Source organism: Oncorhynchus tshawytscha, linkage group LG24, assembly GCF_018296145.1.
Source record: "Oncorhynchus tshawytscha isolate Ot180627B linkage group LG24, Otsh_v2.0, whole genome shotgun sequence".
Taxonomy (NCBI): domain Eukaryota; kingdom Metazoa; phylum Chordata; class Actinopteri; order Salmoniformes; family Salmonidae; genus Oncorhynchus; species Oncorhynchus tshawytscha.
The window spans coordinates 26,956,906-26,976,722 of NC_056452.1; the positions used below are offsets into that span (position 1 = coordinate 26,956,906).

Below are 19,817 nucleotides of genomic sequence, written 5' to 3' on the forward strand. Positions count from 1 at the left end.
CAGGGACGTTGTTTTGGGGGTTAGGCAGGGATGTTGTTTTGGGGTTAGGCAGGGATGTTGTTTTGAGGGGTTAGGCAGGGACGTTGTTTTGGGGGTTAGGCAGGGACGTTGTTTTGGGGGTTAGGCAGGGACGTTGTTTTGAGGGGTTAGGCAGGGATGTTGTTTTGAGGGGTTAGGCAGGGATGTTGTTTTGAGGGTTAGGCAGGGATGTTGTTTTGAGGGGTTAGGCAGGGATTTTGTTTTGGGGGTTAGGCAGGGACGTTGTTTTGGGGGTTAGGCAGGGGTTGTTTTGGGGTTTTGTTTTGGGGTTAGGCAGGGATGTTGTTTTGGGGGTTAGGCAGGGATGTTGTTTTGAGGGGTTAGGCAGGGACGTTGTTTTGGGGGTTAGGCAGGGACGTTGTTTTGGGGTTAGGCAGGGACGTTGTTTTGAGGGGTTAGGCAGGGATGTTGTTTTGAGGGGTTAGGCAGGGACGTTGTTTTGGGGTTAGGCAGGGACGTTGTTTTTGGGGGTTAGGCAGGGACGTTGTTTTGAGGGGTTAGGCAGGGATGTTGTTTTGAGGGGTTAGGCAGGGATGTTGTTTTGAGGGGTTAGGCAGGGATGTTGTTTTGAGGGGTTAGGCAGGGATTTTGTTTTGGGGGTTAGGCAGGGACGTTGTTTTGGGGGTTAGGCAGGGACGTTGTTTTGGGGGTTAGGCAGGGACGTTGTTTTGGGGGTTAGGCAGGGATGTTGTTTTGGGGTTAGGCAGGGATGTTGTTTTGAGGGGTTAGGCAGGGACGTTGTTTTGGGGGTTAGGCAGGGACGTTGTTTTGGGGGTTAGGCAGGGACGTTGTTTTGAGGGGTTAGGCAGGGATGTTGTTTTGAGGGGTTAGGCAGGGATTTTGTTTTGGGGGTTAGGCAGGGACGTTGTTTTGGGGGTTAGGCAGGGACGTTGTTTTGGGGGTTAGGCAGGGATGTTGTTTTGAGGGGTTAGGCAGGGACGTTGTTTTGGGGGTTAGGCAGGGACGTTGTTTTGGGGGGTTAGGCAGGGACGTTGTTTTGAGGGGTTAGGCAGGGATTTTGTTTTGGGGGGTTAGGCAGGGACGTTGTTTTGGGGGTTAGGCAGGGACGTTGTTTTGGGGGTTAGGCAGGGACGTTGTTTTGGGGGTTAGGCAGGGACGTTGTTTTGGGGGTTAGGCAGGGACGTTGTTTTGAGGGGTTAGGCAGGGACGTTGTTTTGAGGGGTTAGGCAGGGACGTTGTTTTGAGGGGTTAGGCAGGGACGTTGTTTTGGGGGTTAGGCAGGGACGTTGTTTTGAGGGGTTAGGCAGGGACGTTGTTTTGAGGGGTTAGGCAGGGACGTTGTTTTGAGGGGTTAGGCAGGGATGTTGTTTTGAGGGGTTAGGCAGGGATGTTGTTTTGAGGGGTTAGGCAGGGATGTTGTTTTGAGGGGTTAGGCAGGGATGTTGTTTTGGGGGTTAGGCAGGGACGTTGTTTTGGGGGTTAGGCAGGGACGTTGTTTTGGGGGTTAGGTAGGGACGTTGTTTTGGGGGTTAGGTAGGGATGTTGTTTTGGGGGTTAGGTAGGGATGTTGTTTTGGGGGTTAGGTAGGGATGTTGTTTTGGGGGTAGGTAGGGATGTTGTTTTGGGGGTAGGTAGGGACGTTGTTTTGGGGTTAGGCAGGGACGTTGTTTTGGGGGTTAGGCAGGGACGTTGTTTTGGGGGTTAGGCAGGGACGTTGTTTTGGGGGTTAGGCAGGGACGTTGTTTTGGGGGTTAGGCAGGGGCGTTGTTTTGGGGGTTAGGCAGGGACGTTGTTTTTGGGGGTTAGGCAGGGATGAGGCTGTGTGGCGAGAGCAAGGGGGAGGAAGTGCGAGGGAGAGAGACAGAGAGAGAAATAGTAGGTCTGTTGTCCAGTATTCTGAATTGAATAACATAGCTTGTGAACTTCAGATCTCTCATTGGCTATTGCTCATCACCGTTGTCGAAACTTGTTGTTGCACATCTCACACCACAAGGGATTTGCTGGTAAAATGAAACGGGTTTGAAAATATCGGGGATGTCTGGGACTGCTCAAAGACTGGATCGGTAGCCTCAGGTTGCGTCTCTGACCCGCTCACGTTAAACGACGAGCGTCGGTGACGACCCCGCATAGCGTCCAGCCACCCCAGTCGTAGACTGTTCTCTCTACTTCTGCATGGCAAGTGGTACCGGAGCGCCAAGTCTTGGACCAAAAGGCTTCTCAACAGTTTTTTTTTTTACCCCCAAGCCATAAGACTCCTGAACAGGTAACCAAATGGTTACCAGGACTATTTGCATTGTGTGCCCCCAACCCCCCCACCCCTCTGTTACGCTGCTGCTACTCTCTGTTTATCCTATTTGCATAGTCACTTAGTCATTCATGTACATACTACCTCAATTGGCCCGACCAACCAGTGCTCCCACATATTGGCTAACAGCATTGTGTCCCGCCACCCGCCAACGCATCTTTTACTGCTACTCCCTGTTCATCATATATGCATAGTCACTTTAACCATATCTACATGTACATACTACCTCAATCAGCCCGACTAACAGGTGTCTGTATATAGCCTGGCTACTGCTACTCTCTGTTCATCATATATGCATAGTCACTTTAACCATATCTACATGTACATACTACCTCAATCAGCCCGACTAACAGGTGTCTGGATGTAGCCTGGCTACTGCTACTCTCTGTTCATCATATATGCACAGTCACTTTAACCATATCTACATGTACATACTACCTCAATCAGCCTGACTAACAGGTGTCTGTATACAGCCTTGCTACTGTTATTCTCAAATGTCTTTTTACTCTTTTATTTCTTTGACTTACCTACACACACACACACACACACACACACACATTCCTTTTTTGCACTATTGGTTAGAGCCTGTAAGTAAGCATTTCACTGTAAGGTCTACTACACCTGTTGTATTCAGCGCACGTGACAAATAAACTTTGATTCGTGTCTCAGATCTCCAAAACTTGTCTGCAACAGACAAATCGGGGCCACGATCATGTAGTGTTCACCCAGCTTTAGTGTCCGTCATACTCCTTTTAAGAAATGGCTTTCATGACACAATGTCCTCCAACGGGCCAATCAAGTATTTCTCCTGTCTTGTGTTTCAGAGTGAGATTCCAGACAAGCTGCGTTTCATCACCTTCTATCTCTACTTCAGTCTGGTTGTATCACAGCTGATCCTCTGTTGCTTCAATGAGAAACCCCCCCTTTTCTCCAATGTCGACACAGACCCCGTGAGTCTCACACACACACACACACACACACACACACACGTTTGTTTTACTTTACTCGTGGGCACCAAACAATTGATTCCCATTCAAAATCACATTTTTCCTAACCTTAACCCCAAATCCCTAACCTTAACTCCTAACCCTGAGCCTAAAATAGCCTTTTTCTTTGTGGGGACTGGTGAAATGTCCTCACTTGTCTGAATATTTTCTTGTTTTACTATTCTTGTGAGGACTTCTGGTCCCCACAACGATAGGCCACAGTGTGTGTGTTTTTACTATCTTCTTACTCTGTAATTTTCTCCTCAGAATCCTTGCCCTCAATCGACCGCTGGCTTCCTCTCCACAATGACCTTCTGGTGGTTCACTAGGTAAAACCATTTCCCCCATACACACACACACACACACACATAACAAGTATGTCCCGTTCATCATCATTGTGTCTGTCCTATATATTTGTATGGCTTGTAGCTACTTCATATTCACACATGTTATTCAATTAATCGGTCCATTTGATCAATAATGAATAGAACTGCAAACAGCAGTCTTCTCTGTGCAATGGTTTCCATGGATACTGATAAAGTATCCCTCTCTTTACAAAGTTTTGCATTGTGTCCCTCCCTGTCCCAGCATGGCGATCAAAGGCTATAGGAACCCTCTGGAAGCCAAAGACCTGTGGTCACTGAACAAGAGGGACAGCTCAGAGGAGGTTGTCCCCAAGCTGCTGAGAGAGTGGGACCTGGAGCAGATCAAGGCTCACAGGTAGGGAGGGAGGGAGGGAGGGACCTGGAGCAGATCAAAGCTCACAGGTAGGGAGGGAGGGAGGGAGGAGGGGGGACCTGGAGCAGATCAAAGCTCACAGGTAGGGAGGGAGGGAGGGAGGGACCTGGAGCAGATCAAAGCTCACAGGTAGGGAGGGCGGGAGGGAGGGAGGGACCTGGAGCAGATCAAGGCTCACAGGTAGGGAGGGACCTGGAGCAGATCAAGGCTCACAGGTAGGGAGGGAGGGACCTGGAGCAGATCAAAGCTCACAGGTAGGGAGGGGGAGGGACCTGGAGCAGATCAAGGCTCACAGGTAGGGAGGGAGGGACCTGGAGCAGATCAAGGCTCACAGGTAGGGAGGGCGGGAGGGAGGGAGGGACCTGGAGCAGATCAAGGCTCACAGGTAGGGAGGAACCTGGAGCAGATCAAGGCTCACAGGAGGGAGGGAGGGAGGGAGGGAGGGACCTGGAGCAGATCAAGGCTCACAGGTAGGGAGGGAGGGAGGGACCTGGAGCAGATCAAGGCTCACAGGTAGGGAGGAGGGACCTGGAGCAGATCAAGGCTCACAGGTAGGGAGGGCGGGAGGGAGGGAGGGACCTGGAGCAGATCAAGGCTCACAGGTAGGGAGGGAGGAACCTGGAGCAGATCAAGGCTCACAGGTAGGGAGGGAGGGAGGGAGGGAGGGAGGGACCTGGAGCAGATCAAGGCTCACAGGTAGGGAGGGAGGGAGGGAGGAACCTGGAGCAGATCAAGGGAGGGAGGGGGAGGGAGGTAGGGAGGGAGGGACCTGGAGCAGATCAAGGCTCACAGGTAGGGAGGGAGGGAGGGAGAGAGGGAGGGACCTGGAGCAGATCAAGGCTCACAGGTAGGGAGGGAGTAGAGTGAGGAAGGGAGGGACCTGCAGCAGATCAAGGTTCACAGGTAGGGAGGGAGGGAGGGAGACAGACAAATCTTATTGGTCACATACACATGGTTAGTAGATGTTATTGTGAGTGTAGCAAAATGCTTATGCTTCTAGATCCAACAGTGCAGCACTATCTAACAGGTAATATCTAACACATTCCACAACACAACCTAATATCTAACACATTCTGCAACAAAACCTAATATCCTAATACATTCCATAACACAAACTAATATCTAACACATTCCACAACAAAACCTAATATCTAACACATTCCACAACACAAACTAATACACATAGTCTACTATAGGAATGTGATGCGAATATATAAGTATAAAATATATGGAGTAGTAACAGAGCGGCTAAGATGTAATAGTATAGAATAGGTAGTGGAGGATACAGTATACAGTATATACACATGAGGTGAGAAATGTAAACATTCATTAAAGTGGCATTATTAAAGTGACTAGTGTTCCATTTATTAAAGTGGCCAATGATATCAAGTCTGTATGTAGGCAGCCGCCTCTCTGTGCTAGTGATGGCTGTTTGAAGATGTCGTTCCCATAGCAATAATTAAAACATTCCCAAACCAGAAACCGTGTATTGATGGCAGCATTCGCGTGAAACTGAAAGCGCGAACCACTGCTTTTAACCAGGGCAAGGTGACCGAATACAAACAGTGTAGCTATTCCCTCCGCTAAGTGTCAGTATAGAGACAAAGTAGAGTCGCAATTCAACGGCTCAGACACCAGAGGTATGTGGCAGGGTCTACAGTCAATCACGGATTACAAAAAGAAAACCAGCCCCGTCACGGACCAGGATGTCTTGCTCCCAGACAGACTAAATCACTTTTTTGCCCGCTTTGAGGACAATACAGTGCCACTGACACGGCCCGCAACCAAAACCTGCAGACTCTCCTTCACTGCAGCCGACGTGAGGAAAACATTTAAACGTGTTAACCCTCGCAAGGCTGCAGGCCCAGACGGCATCCCTAGCCACGTCCTCAGAGCATTCGCAGACCAGCTGGCTGATGTGTTTACAGATATATTCAATCAATCCTTATCCCAGTCTGCTGTTCCCACATGCTTCAAGAGGGTCACCATTGTCCCTGTTCCCAAGAAAGCTAAGGTAACTGAGCTAAACGACTACCGCCCCGTAGCACTCACTTCCGTCATCATGAAGTGCTTTGAGAGACCAGTCAAGGACCATATCACCTCCACCCTACCTGACACCCTAGACAGGTCAAGGCTTGGAGGGAGAGTGGGGGAGAGGGAGGGAGGCAAGGGATGTAGGGTGGAACAGAGGGAGGGAGACAGGAATGTGGAGCAAGCCAAGGCTCACAGGGAGGGAGAGATTAACGTCAACATGAACATTGGGTATACCATTGCTCAATTTCCTTAGTCTTTCCTGGAACACATTCTATTTGGTGATGCTTATCTCAAAGGCTTCCAGTTATTTCACTACTTCTAGGTACAAAGAAAAGAGAAACCTGCAAATTCCAATAACATTTTTTAATTAGTAATTTTCTTACTGTTTAAAAATCACTTCCCTTCTTTCCTTATTTTCCTTTTTTACAACAATATTGACCCAGTAGTATGAATGTGTAGAGAATGGTTTCTCATGTTTAAGGTTGCACAGCCTAAGTCAACAGTAGTTTCCCTTTTCAACTCTTTCCCAGAACAGTTGAGAGATGTGCTGATTTGTTTTTATGAGCTCTGAGTACTGGAGTGTACGTGTGCGAGCATGATAGAAACCACTGCAGTGTGCAGCACCTTTTGTTAGGATAGAAACCACTGCAGTGTGCAGCACCTTTTGTTAGGATAGAAACCACTGCAGTGTGCAGCACCTTCTGTTAGGATAGAAACCACTGCAGTGTGCAGCACCTTTTGTTAGGATAGAAACCACTGCAGTGTGCAGCACCTTTTGTTAGGATAGAAACCACTGCAGTGTGCAGTACCTTTTTGTTAGGATAGAAACCACTGCAGTGTGCAGTACCTTCTGTTAGGATAGAAACCACTGCAGTGTGCAGTACCTTCTGTTAGGATAGAAACCACTGCAGTGTGCAGTACCTTTTGTTAGGATAGAAACCACTGCAGTGTCCAGCACCTTTTTGTTAGGATAGAAACCACTGCAGTGTGCAGTACCTTCTGTTAGGATAGAAACCACTGCAGTGTGCAGTACCTTCTGTTAGGATAGAAACCACTGCAGTGTGCAGTACCTTTTGTTTGGATAGAAACCACTGCAGAGTCCAGCACCTTTTTGTTAGGATAGAAACCACTGCAGTGTGCAGCACCTTTTTGTTAGGATAGAAACCAATGCAGTGTCCAGTACCTTTTGTTTGGATAGAAACCACTGCAGTGAGCAGCACCTTTTGAGCATTTGATATGATGAGTCAGTGTCTTTTCATCTCCGGTCTTGGTTGGAAAACACAATAGGAGAGAGAGAAGTCACCCAGTTTGCAAAATTACGTTGAAAAGACGTCTTTTATAAGTATTTTCCAGACATTGATATCACGTCCATTTTAGGTGCTAAATGAAAAGGTGAAAATAGGAATTTTACGGACTTTGAAATCAGGTATTTTTCGAAGAGTGATTCTATGACCAAATTTTTTCCAGCTGCACAGTCTCAATGAAGTAAGCATTATACCACTTAATAGGAAAGAGGAGCCAACTGGAAATTGCAACAGAATATTTATTATTGATCTCATCTGTCACGTTTTTTTTTCAAAAGCTTTAAAACCTGCATGGAATTCTCCAGTGTTGAAAACCAAAACAATGATCACTGACGGTGTTAAATGAACACTGATCGTGTTGCATCTATGGACCCATATAGACTCCGGAATAGTGACACATGGCTAAGTGTAAAGCCTTATTGAAATATTTCCCAGGGTGCCTTGTCTTTCATGTAAATTGTAGACTTAGCACCCATGACTATACAGTGGGGCAAAAAAGTATTTAGTCAGCCACCAATTGTGCAAGTTCTCCCTCTTAAAAAGATGAGAGAGGCCTGTAATTTTCATCATAGGTACACTTCAACTATGGCAGACAAAATGAGAGAAAAAAATCCCGAAAATCACATTGTAGGATTTTTTATGAATTTATTTGCAAATTATGGTGGAAAATAAGTATTTGGTCAATAACAAAAGTTTATCTCAATACTTTGTTATATACCCTTTGTTGGCAATGACAGAGGTCAAACGTTTTCTGTAAGTCTTCACAAGGTTTTCACACACTGTTGCTGGTATTTTGGCCCATTCCTCCATGCAGATCTCCTCTAGAGCAGTGATGTTTTGGGGCTGTTGCTGGGCAACACAGTCTTTCAACTCCCTCCAAAGATTTTCTATGGGGTTGAGATTTACCCTAATACAGGGGCCTAATACAGAAACTTATACACATCACTTTGAACCAAAACCACGCCCATCATTATCATATTTCCCAGCAAGCTTTATTGTAAGTAGATTTTTATTTCTTATTGTTTGTTTCAATATCTATGTGTGCATGTACATTTGATTAGTCTTAAGCTACACGAAGATAAATAACACACATTTTTCTAAATGAATCCAATCAAGTTAGATATTTTTTTTCGCCTCCTTACTGAAATGTTTGTTCCAGTTTAGAGGTTAGTCTCCTCACGATATTCCTAACTCTAGCAGTCATTATGAATGACATTCTGAATGCAAGTTACAGGTGAATAAATATTCAAATTGTTGTATATCTTAATTCTGTCTGTATTCCAATATAAGTTACACGTGACTAAGCAAGGCAGCACAATGTGACAAAAAAAATCAAATTTATGCATTACATAGTTCTGTCATCTAGCAGGTTCCCACCTATACATACAGTCAGTGCATTCATAAAGTATTCAGACCCCTTGTCTTTTTCCACATTTTGTTACATTACAGCTTTATTCTAAAATTGATTAAATACATTTTTTCCTCATCAATCTGCACACAATACCACATAATGACAAAGCAAAAAAAAGTTTTATCATTTTTTGCAAATGTATAAAAAGGACTGAAATATCACATTTACATACATTTTGAGACCCTGTACTCAGTACATTGTTGAAGCACCTTTGGCAGTGATTACAGCCTCGAGTCTTCTTGGGTATGCCATTGCAAGCTTTGAACACCTGTATTTGGGGAGTTTCACCCATTCTTCTCAGATCCTCTCAAGCTCTGTCAGGTTGGATTGGGAGTGTTGCTGCACAGCTATTTTCAAGTCCGGGCTCTGGCTGGGCCACTCAAGGGCATTCAGAGACTTGTCCCAAAGCCACTTCTCTGTTGTTTTTGCTGTATACGTCATCATTGTCCTGTTGGAAGGTTTACCTTCGCCCCCTGGTTCCAAGCTTTTTCCATTTAAGAATGATGGAGGCCACTGTGTTCTTGGGGGACCTTCAGTTCTGCAGAAATGTTTTGGTACCCTTCCCCAGACATGTGCCTCGACACAATCATGTCTTGGGCCTCTACAGACAATTCCTTCTACCTCATGGCTTGGTTTTTAGCTCTGACATTCACTGTCAACTGTTTTGTTCTTATATAGACAGGCGTGTGCCTTTCCAAATCATGTCCAATCAATTGAATTTACCACAGGTGGACTCCAATCAAGTTGAGGAAACTTCTCAAGGAAGATTAATGTGAACAGGATCCACCTGAGATAAATCTCGGGACTCATTGCAAAGTGTCTGAATACTTATGCAAATACATTTATTTATTTATTTTTATAAATTTGAAAACGTTTCTTAACCTGTTTTTGCTTTGTCAATATGGACTATTGTGTGTAAATTAATGAGTAAAAATAATTTAATACATTTTACAATTAAAGCTGTAACGTAACAAAATGTTGAAAAAGTTGAGGGGTCTGAATACTTTCCGAATGCACCGTATCGTGGCTTTTGGATTGACATAATTTCACGTTTAAAAAAACATCTTCGCTTTATTGCAAAGGACCGTTTTAATATGCATTAATGCATCCTGTATCAAAAGGTTGTCTGGTCCTCATTAAAGTCCCGTAGACGACTTCATTACTCCTGTTTTGTTTACAAAGCTCTGCTACACAACCGTCCGACTTACCGAACTTCACTTCTAGGTAAATACGCCTTCAGTTTTAGTGCCCCCCCCCCCTTCATTTTTGAAATGGCGCCCTACATCTTGACACTCTGGTGCCTCTAGGGCAGTTTAGGACTTTAATGTTGAGTTCATTTAATGGGGTTGAATGTAAATCATTTTTATTTGTGGTGTTTTGAAGATGTGTTGATTCTGTCATTTTGTAGTTAATTTTGAATTTGTTGTATCATTGTCCTAAGGACACCATTGTAAATGAGACCCTGATCTCATTGGGGTCCCCTGAATAAATAAAAGTTAACTAAAATACAAAAATGGGGTAAATCTAGGCCCTTAAAATAAGGCCTTATGCAATTAAATATATTTTTAATTTTTTTTAATGATAACATATTCTCTTAGGATTTCACTTGGTGAAGTCCATAGGACTGAAAATGGATGAATTCAACAACCCTATCTGTCACTAACAAATACAGCCATGGATGTTAACTTTACAATTTACTAGAAAGGCAAGGTACTCTGGGAAATATTTTAATAAGGCTTTACACTAAGCAGTATGTTAATTGAACACTGTTCTAGTGTCTATATGGGTCCACAGACCAATCCATTTTATTATTATTTTTACACTGGAGAATTTGCTCTGTAGGGAAGCACGGCACATGACTGGGCCAAGCTAGAACAGCTTGTGAAGTTGCTTGAGCAGTTCGCAATCCATACTGACCAACTTCAAGCTGACAGCCAATCACTGTCTGATGTGGTGCCGTGCTTTCTCAAACTTGAGGCACACTTGCAGTCAACTACTGTTGCAAAACAGTTGGCACATGTCCTCCTGAAGTCACTATATGAACACTTCGCATTCATACTGAATCCTCTGGCAGCCAACGTTGATCCAACCCCTGCAGCAGCTTGCCTGATGGATCTAAGTGTCTCTGACACTTTGCTCAACAGAGCCACTGATGAGGGAAGCAGAATCTTTTGTACTTCAACAAATCAGAGAGTACAAACGTGGAGCAGCAGGACCCCAGGAAGATGAATCCAGCATCTTGACCAAAGTGCATTAGAAATATAGCTTCTTCACATCGAAGATTGTGTCGGAGGTCATTGTCCAGCTGGAGGGTCAACCTGGCAGGGCATTTAGTGCCCTCTGTGAGCTGCAGAAATACCTGGAAGAGGTAAAGGGAGGCGTTTCGAGAGTCCCTTCTCCAGTGCTGGCAGGCTGTTTATTCAAAGCTGTGTCCTGTGGTACTGGATCTGGCTTCTGCCCCTTGCATCCCAAGTGTTATTGGAGAGAATATGCCGCCTGTCATCAGGCTTGACAAACCGAATGACCACTTCTCTAGAATGCAGAGTCTTCTTGAAGATAAACCAGAAACCACACACACCACACACACACACACACACACAACACTTTCTGACTGTGAAATTATAGATTTGTGAAGAAGTGTTGTGCTTATGTTGTTGCAGCTGTGTTTTTTTTTAAACTCTATTTGAAAACAGTCCATCTCTAATATTACATAAACATGTCAAATGACTTAATTTGTTGTATTTTCCTCGGTCTTTGTCACATATAACGGTAAAGATACTTGATTATTCTACTGAAGTTTAAAAACACATTGGATGGGTGTTAACAGGGGCAAGGGTTAACCTCACGCCATTTTATTATTGCACCAGGCACTTATCCTTTAAATACAAGTCACACTAGGATGGATTTCAGTGGAGGCTGCTGAGGGGAGGACTGCTCATACTAATGGCTGGAATAGCATTAGCCTGTCTAGGACTAGCGGAACCCGCCAACAGCCAATGAAATTGCAGGGCGCCAAATACAAATCAACATAAATCGCATAAATCAAATTTGTCAAACACACAAATATTAGGCACCATTTTTCTCTTTAATCCAGCCACAGTGTCTGATTTCAAAAAGGCTTTACAGCGAAAGCTCCACAAACGATTGTTAGGTCACCACCAAGTCACAGAAAAACCCAGCCATTTTTCCAGCCAAAGAGAGGAGTCACAAAAAGCACAAATAGAGATAAAATTAATCACTAACCTTTGATCTTCATCGGATGACACTCATACGACTTCATGTTACACAATACATGTATGTTTTGTTCGATAAAGTGCATATTTATATCCAAAAATCTGAACATTGGTGTGAAAGCAGTGGAGTTCAAAAAAGTCTGTGATTTTCAAACCAGCTGGTAACCAGATTAAACCGTCTTTCTGCTCTAAACAGAAACTACCTGCTTTCTCTCTGCCATTTTTTATAAAACATTTCAATCCTACCATCTTAATAATTGATTGGATTTATGTTTTTCTCAAAGTGAAAATATACATTTTTAACTTATCAAAAGCAAGCAGTTGGCTACCACATAAACCTTTAACCAGAAAGCTTGTCAAACAAACTTGCTAGAGCATAAACATTTACCCCAAAACAACTTTCTGCTTCAGGTTGTCAATGCCACAGCCATGGGCCCCACAGTTCCATTGCTTCAGCTTGTGAAGGCCACACAGCCATGGGCCCCACAGTTCCATTGCTTCAGCTTGTGAAGGCCACACAGCCATGGGCCCCATAGTTCCATTCCTTCAGCTTGAAATGGAAGGCCACACAGCCATGGGCCCTGAGACAGTTCCATTCCTTCAGCTTTGAAGGCCCACAGCCATGGGCCTGAAATAAGTTCCATTACTTCAGCTTGTGAAGGCCACACAGCCATGGGCCCCACAGTTCCATTCCTTCAGCTTGTGAAGGCTACACAGCCATGGGCCCCACAGTTCCATTCCTTCAGTTCTGTTAAGGCCAGACACAGCCATGGGCCCCACAGTTCCATTACTTCAGCTTGGGTGAAGGCCACACAGCCATGGGCCCCACAGTTCCATTACTTCAGCTTAATGAAGGCCACACAGCCATGTTTGGCCCCACAGTTCCATTACTTCAGCTTGTGAAGGCCACACAGCCATGGGCCCCACAGTTCCATTGCTTCAGGTTGTCAATGCCACAGCCATGGGCCCCACAGTTCCATTGCTTCAGCTTGTGAAGGCCACACAGCCATGGGCCCCACAGTTCCATTGCTTCAGCTTGTGAAGGCCACACAGCCATGGGCCCCACAGTTCCATTACTTCAGCTTGTGAAGGCCACACAGCCATGGGCCCCACAATTCCATTACTTCAGCTTGTGAAGGCCACACAGCTGTTCCCACTGTTCCATACTTACATTGTGTCTTACTAGCACTGACTTTGTAGCTGGCTGTATTGACAAATGTTTTAGTTATGACGAGATGGTTGTCGTACATAACTAACTGTAAGTCGCTCTGGATAAGAGCGTCTGCAAAATGACTCCAATGTAAATTTCTGGTCCAAAATCACTTAACACCAGCTTGTCTGCTGAACTCCAACCTCCGTTGTTCCACACATTCTCTCAAACTACAAACCATGCCCCCATTTTGTGGTCAAAAGGTTTTAAGCGCTCCAAAGATTGAGGGGTGAAATTACAGTACCATTGAAAATACTGCAATTATTTCCCCACCCACATTTTCCCATAATGCATCATAATTTACAGTAGTAAACCTGTAGTAAACCTCCCTTCCTTCTTTCCCTTCCTTCCCTTCTTTTTCCTTCCTTCTTTCCTTCCTTCCTTCTTTCCTTCTTTCTTTCCCTTCCTTCCTTCTTTCTTTCCCTTCCTTCCTCCCTTCTTTCCCTTCCTTCTTTCCCTCCCTTCTTTCTTTCCCTTCCTTCTTCCCTTACCTTGTGTCTTCCTAGCACTGACTTCCTCCCTGGCTTCCCTTGACAAATGTTTTCCTTTCCTTCCTTCCTCCCTTCTTTCCCTTCCTTACTCCAATGTAAATTTCCCTTCCTTCCTTAACACCAGCTTCCCTTCCCTGAACTTCCTTCCTCCCTTCTTCCCTTCCATTCTTTCAAACTTTACCTTCCTTCCCCCTTTTTTCCCTTTTCCTCCAAAGATTGAGGGGTGAAATTACAGTACCATTCCTTCCTGCAATTATTTCCCCACCCCATTTTCCCTAATGCATCATCCCTTACAGTTCCCTTAAACCTTTCCCTTCCTTCTTTCCCTTCCTTCCCTTCCCTTTTCCTTCCTTCCTCCCTTCTTCCCTTCCCTTTCCCTTCCTTCCTCCCTTCTTCCCTTCCCTTTCCCTTCCTTCCTCCCTTCTTCCCTTCCTTTCCCTTCCTTCTTTCTTTCCTCTTTCCCCTTCTTTCTTCTTTCTTCCTTCCTCCCTTCTTCCTCTTTCTTTCCTTCCTTCCCTTCTTTCCTTTCCTTCCTTCCTCCCTTCTTTCCTTTCCTTTTCCCTCCCTTCCCTTTCCTTCCTTTCCTCCCTTCCTTCTCTTTCCTTCCTTCCCCTTCTTCCTTCCTTTCCCTCCTTTCTTTCTTCTTTCCTTCCTCCCTTCTTTCTCTTCCTTCCTTCCTTCCTTCCTCTTCTTTCTCCTTCCTTCTTTTCTTTCCTTCCTCCCTTCTTTCTCTTTCCTTCCTCCCTTCTTTTCCTTTCTTTTTTTCTTTTCAGTTTCCCTGCCAAGTTTCCCTTACCTTCAGTAAACAGAAGGACCAGTAAAGTTATATGAAGGAGAGGCCTAAGCTTGTAATTGGGGGTGTGAAGGAGGGTTGTGTTTCATTGATTCATCCTCTATTGAAATCTAACCCTCTACATTCAGATCTCTGGGAGAAAATCTCACAAACATATGCAATATATCTGCTAACTTCAAGGAAAAAGTTGAATTTGATGAATGCTTCTTCTACTGGAAACTCATTTCCTGCCATTTTCTCCACAGTGCTGAGGACCGGTCCACCCAGGCTCTGTACTCCAAGCCTCCGCCAGCGGGAGAGTCCAACCACGTAGGGGGGGAGAACAGTCCTGAGGAGGTGGATGTGTTGCTGTCCAAAAAGAAAACCCCCAAGAAGCCCTCCTTCCTCCGCTCCCTCATCAAGGCTTTTGGACCCTACTTCCTCATCGGATCTGCCTTTAAACTCCTACAGGACCTCATCACCTTCGTCAACCCACAGCTCCTCAGGTACGTAGAGCACCACGAAGCATTATAACCCCTTATGAAGCTGTTTTGAAGCCTATATGTCAAGATGAACACGCTGAACCTGGGCCTGAATACAATTTGAAGTTCTGAGTAAAGATAAAGATCTGTGAGATATTTCAATATAACTGCAGTAGTTCCTCTTTCAGACCCATCATAGGAGCATCTGTTTCCTTGTGGCTTTACAAGGTGACAGGACAGCATTGTTCCTCTCACTACCACAGTGATTCCAAGTACCTGGACAGTATTTACCCATGTGGTTTAGGGAAGGAAATGATCTACCTAACAATCTATCATGGTCTCTCGTTTTCTCAAAAAATTTAAGTTTGCATGATGTTCGTTTTTCGTTCTTATGGTCTTATTTGAATGTTATGCAAAGCCAATGTGTAAATGTCTTCTCGGTGTAGGCTATCGTGACTGGGTGTGTATTTGAATGATGGTCGCTTTTCTGTGAAAGCATAAACCCCCTCTGTGTTGTAAAGAGGGGTTTATTAATGATTTATTTCCTGGAGAGAAGAGACAGTGGTAGATTGTTAGGTAGATCATATCTTTCCATAAACCACATGGGTGTCATGGTGGTTGGCTCATAATGGAAAAACTGCACCTTCCTTTGCTTGTTTTATGTCCTTCGCTCGGGCCCTTTGCTCATTGTACTTTCAGATCACATATTATTTGTATATATTCAGTATGTTAAGCTGCAAGACATTTTCTTAACAGTAATAATCCATTTATTTCCATTTGATCTCGCTCTCTCTCACTAGTTTATTGATCTCGTTCACGAAGCAGAAGGAAGCTCCCACCTGGTGGGGTTATGCCCTGGCATTCCTCATGTTCTGCACAGCCTTCCTCCAGACCCTCATCCTGCACCAACACTTCCAGTACTGCTTCGTCACCGGGATGAGGCTCCGCACCGCCATCATAGGAGCTATCTACAGGAAGGTACACACAGGCAGAATCTCTCACACACACACACAGGAGCACACACACACACAGGAGCACACACACACACACACACACACACACAGGAGCACACACACACACACACAGGAGCACACACACACACACACACACACACACACACACAGGAGCACACACACACACACACAGGACACACACACACACACACACACACACACACACACACAGGAGCATACACACACACACACAGGAGCATGCACACACACACACAGAAGCGTGCGCGCACATACCCATATGCATGTATTCACGCAAACACACATTCACTACAGTGGCGAAAGTACTGAATCTCTCTCTCTATCTTCTGTTCTGCCTCTATCTCTCTCTTTCTCTGTTCTCTCCCCCTAGTCTCTGATCATCACGAACGCGGCCAAGCGTACATCTACAGTGGGAGAGATAGTCAACCTGATGTCAGTGGACGCTCAGCGCTTCATGGATCTCACCACCTTTCTCAACATGCTGTGGTCCGCCCCACTTCAGATCATACTGGCGCTATACTTCCTGTGGCAGGTGGGTGGGTTCTTACCATGGAGGTGGGTTTATTAGTCCGCCATAGAATAACTAGTACACTGTAGGGGAAGTAGATCTAATGACATCTGTGTTGATTAGTCATGTCTGGTCTGTCTGTGTTGTTGAACCAGGGTCCATCTCTGTTGTGTTGATTGGTCATGCCTTGTCTCTGTGTTGATTGGTCATGCCTTGTCTCTGTGTTGATTGGTCATGCCTTGTCTCTGTGTTGATTGGTCATGCCTTGTCTCTGTGTTGATTGGTCCTGATTTTGTCTCTGTGTTGATTGGTCCTGATTTTGTCTCTGTGTTGATTGGTCCTGATTTTGTCTCTGTGTTGATTGGTCCTGATTTTGTCTCTGTGTTGATTGGTCATGCCTTGTCTCTGTGTTGATTGGTCATGCCTTGTCTCTGTGTTGATTGGTCATGCCTTGTCTCTGTGTTGATTGGTCATGCCTTGTCTCTGTGTTGATTGGTCATGCCTTGTCTCTGTGTTGATTGGTCCTGATTTTGTCTCTGTGTTGATTGGTCCTGATTTTGTCTCTGTGTTGATTGGTCCTGATTTTGTCTCTGTGTTGATTGGTCCTGATTTTGTCTCTGTGTTGATTGGTCCTGATTTTGTCTCTGTGTTGATTGGTCCTGATTTTGTCTCTGTGTTGATTGGTCATGCCTTGTCTCTGTGTTGATTGGTCATGCCTTGGCTCTGTGTTGATTGGTCATGCCTTGGCTCTGTGTTGATTGGTCCTGATTTTGTCTCTGTGTTGATTGGTCCTGATTTTGTCTCTGTGTTGATTGGTCCTGATTTTGTCTCTGTGTTGATTGGTCCTGATTTTGTCTCTGTGTTGATTGGTCCTGATTTTGTCTCTGTGTTGATTGGTCCTGATTTTGTCTCTGTGTTGATTGGTCATGCCTTGTCTCTGTGTTGATTGGTCATGCCTTGTCTCTGTGTTGATTGGTCATGCCTTGTCTCTGTGTTGATTGGTCCTGATTTTGTCTCTGTGTTGATTGGTCCTGATTTTGTCTCTGTGTTGATTGGTCCTGATTTTGTCTCTGTGTTGATTGGTCCTGATTTTGTCTCTGTGTTGATTGGTCCTGATTTTGTCTCTGTGTTGATTGGTCCTGATTTTGTCTCTGTGTTGATTGGTCCTGATTTTGTCTCTGTGTTGATTGGTCATGCCTTGTCTCTGTGTTGATTGGTCATGCCTTGGCTCTGTGTTGATTGGTCATGCCTTGGCTCTGTGTTGATTGGTCCTGATTTTGTCTCTGTGTTGATTGGTCCTGATTTTGTCTCTGTGTTGATTGGTCCTGATTTTGTCTCTGTGTTGATTGGTCCTGATTTTGTCTCTGTGTTGATTGGTCCTGATTTTGTCTCTGTGTTGATTGGTCATGCCTTGTCTCTGTGTTGATTGGTCATGCCTTGGCTCTGTGTTGATTGGTCATGCCTTGTCTCTGTGTTGATTGGTCCTGATTTTGTCTCTGTGTTGATTGGTCCTGATTTTGTCTCTGTGTTGATTGGTCATGCCTTGTCTCTGTGTTGTAGAACCTGGGTCCGTCAGTGCTGGCTGGTGTTGCTGTGATGATCCTCCTGATTCCTTTAAATGCTGCCATCGCTGTGAGGACACGAGCCTACCAGGTATACATAGCTCCCTCTGCTACTCTGAGGGCATCATTGGGGACAAGGAGTTGAAGTAGTGGTGATGATGATTGTTATTAAGATGATAAAGTCTCATAGAAAATAAGTTGGTTGTTTAATCTAAGGGTCAATGTAGAAACAGGTGCCCAACTTTTTACCACATAAATGCTAAATGGGTCCAACAACAAAGCCCTGTATAGATCTGATGTGAGTTTATACTACTATGCTTCAAACTCTGCCTTTTTTGTATGTCGAGCAACCATATCTTCAATCTAAGCCTACTAGAATAATATGTGCCCTCAGGCCTGGAGAGAAGCAAAAAAGAATTCCGCTTCCCAAGAATAGTAAAGCCCACTTTACTGGCTCAAAGAGCTGACCAATCAGCCTGTTACCAACGCTAAGTCAACTTTTTTTGGGAAGAAAATGTGTTTGACCAGATACAATGCTATTTTACTGTAAACTATTGTAGTCTGCTGCTGGAAAACGTATGTGTTATGGCTTTACACCCCCTGCTATATTGTGGATAAAGAGTTAACTGTCTAACAGAACACAGAGGGTGTTCTTTAATGGAAGCCTTTCCAACATAATCCAGGTAGAATCAGGCATTCCCCAGGGCAGCTGCCCAGGTCCCTTACTTTTTCAATCTTTACTAATGATATGCCACTGGCTTTGAGCCAATGTGTTTATGTATGCGGATGACTCAACACTATATACGTCAGCTACTATAGCGAGTGAAATCACTGTCACCCTTAACAGAGAGCTCCAGTTAGTTTCAGAATGGGTGGCAAGGAAAATATTTCAAAAACTAAAAGCATTGCATTTGGGAAGAATCATTCACTAAACCTCAACTAAATCTTGTTTTAATAATGTGGACATTGAGCAAGTTGAGGAGACTAAACTGCTTGGGGTAATCCTGGATTGTAAACTGTCATGGTCAAAACATATTGATACAACAGTAGCTAGGATGAGGAAAAGTCTGTCCATAATAAAGCGTTGCTCTGCCGCCTTAACAACACTATCAACAAGGCAGATCCTACATGCCCTGGTTTTATCACACCTGGACTGCTGTTCAGTCAGGTGCCACAAAGTGGAAAATTACAGAACAGGGCAGCAAGACTGGCCCTGAAATGTACAGGGAGAGCTGACATTAATAATATGCATGTAAATCTCTCATGGCTCAAAGTCGAGGAGAGATTGACTTCATCACTACTTGGTTTTTGTAAGAAATGTTGTCATGCTGAATGCACCGGGGTGTCTGTTTTAAACTACTTGGACACCCATGCATACACCACAAGACATGCCACCAGAGGTCTCTTCACAATCCCCAAGTCAAGAACAGACTATGGGAGGCGCACAGTATTACATAGAGCCATGACTACATGGAACTCTATTCCACATCAGGTAAATGATGCAAGAAGTAGAATCAGATTTTATTAAAAAAACAGATAAAAATACACCTTATGGAACAGCTGGGACTGGGAATAGACACACACGCACACACACACACACACACACACACATGATAAGACATGCACTACACACTTACACATGGATTATGTATTGTAGATATGTGGTAGTAGAGTAGTGGCCTGAGGGAGCAAAGTTAATGTGTTGAGAAATGTGTTATGTCATGTAACACATATAACACTGACTTGGCAGGAACTAAATGGGATCCATAATAAACCCCAGGAAGTGTAG

The 19,817-nt window shown here is 44.6% G+C and overlaps 1 protein-coding gene across 2 annotated transcripts in view; it reads left to right on the plus strand.

Moving 5' to 3' along the window:
- The window catches only part of LOC112235717 (ATP-binding cassette sub-family C member 3), a 61,819-nt gene that overhangs the window by 22,825 nt on the left and 19,177 nt on the right, over positions 1 to 19,817 (plus strand). The window contains exons 5-11 of one of the 2 annotated variants that reach the window (XM_042305592.1): positions 3,130 to 3,255; positions 3,559 to 3,620; positions 3,880 to 4,011; positions 14,751 to 14,990; positions 15,767 to 15,944; positions 16,329 to 16,490; positions 18,027 to 18,119. In XM_042305592.1, coding sequence (XP_042161526.1) covers positions 3,130 to 3,255; positions 3,559 to 3,620; positions 3,880 to 4,011; positions 14,751 to 14,990; positions 15,767 to 15,944; positions 16,329 to 16,490; positions 18,027 to 18,119 — 993 coding nt within the window. Of the gene's footprint in view, positions 1 to 3,129; positions 3,256 to 3,558; positions 3,621 to 3,879; positions 4,012 to 14,750; positions 14,991 to 15,766; positions 15,945 to 16,328; positions 16,491 to 18,026; positions 18,120 to 19,817 lie in introns of those variants that run through there. The other variant, XM_042305593.1, reaches the window with a different exon arrangement.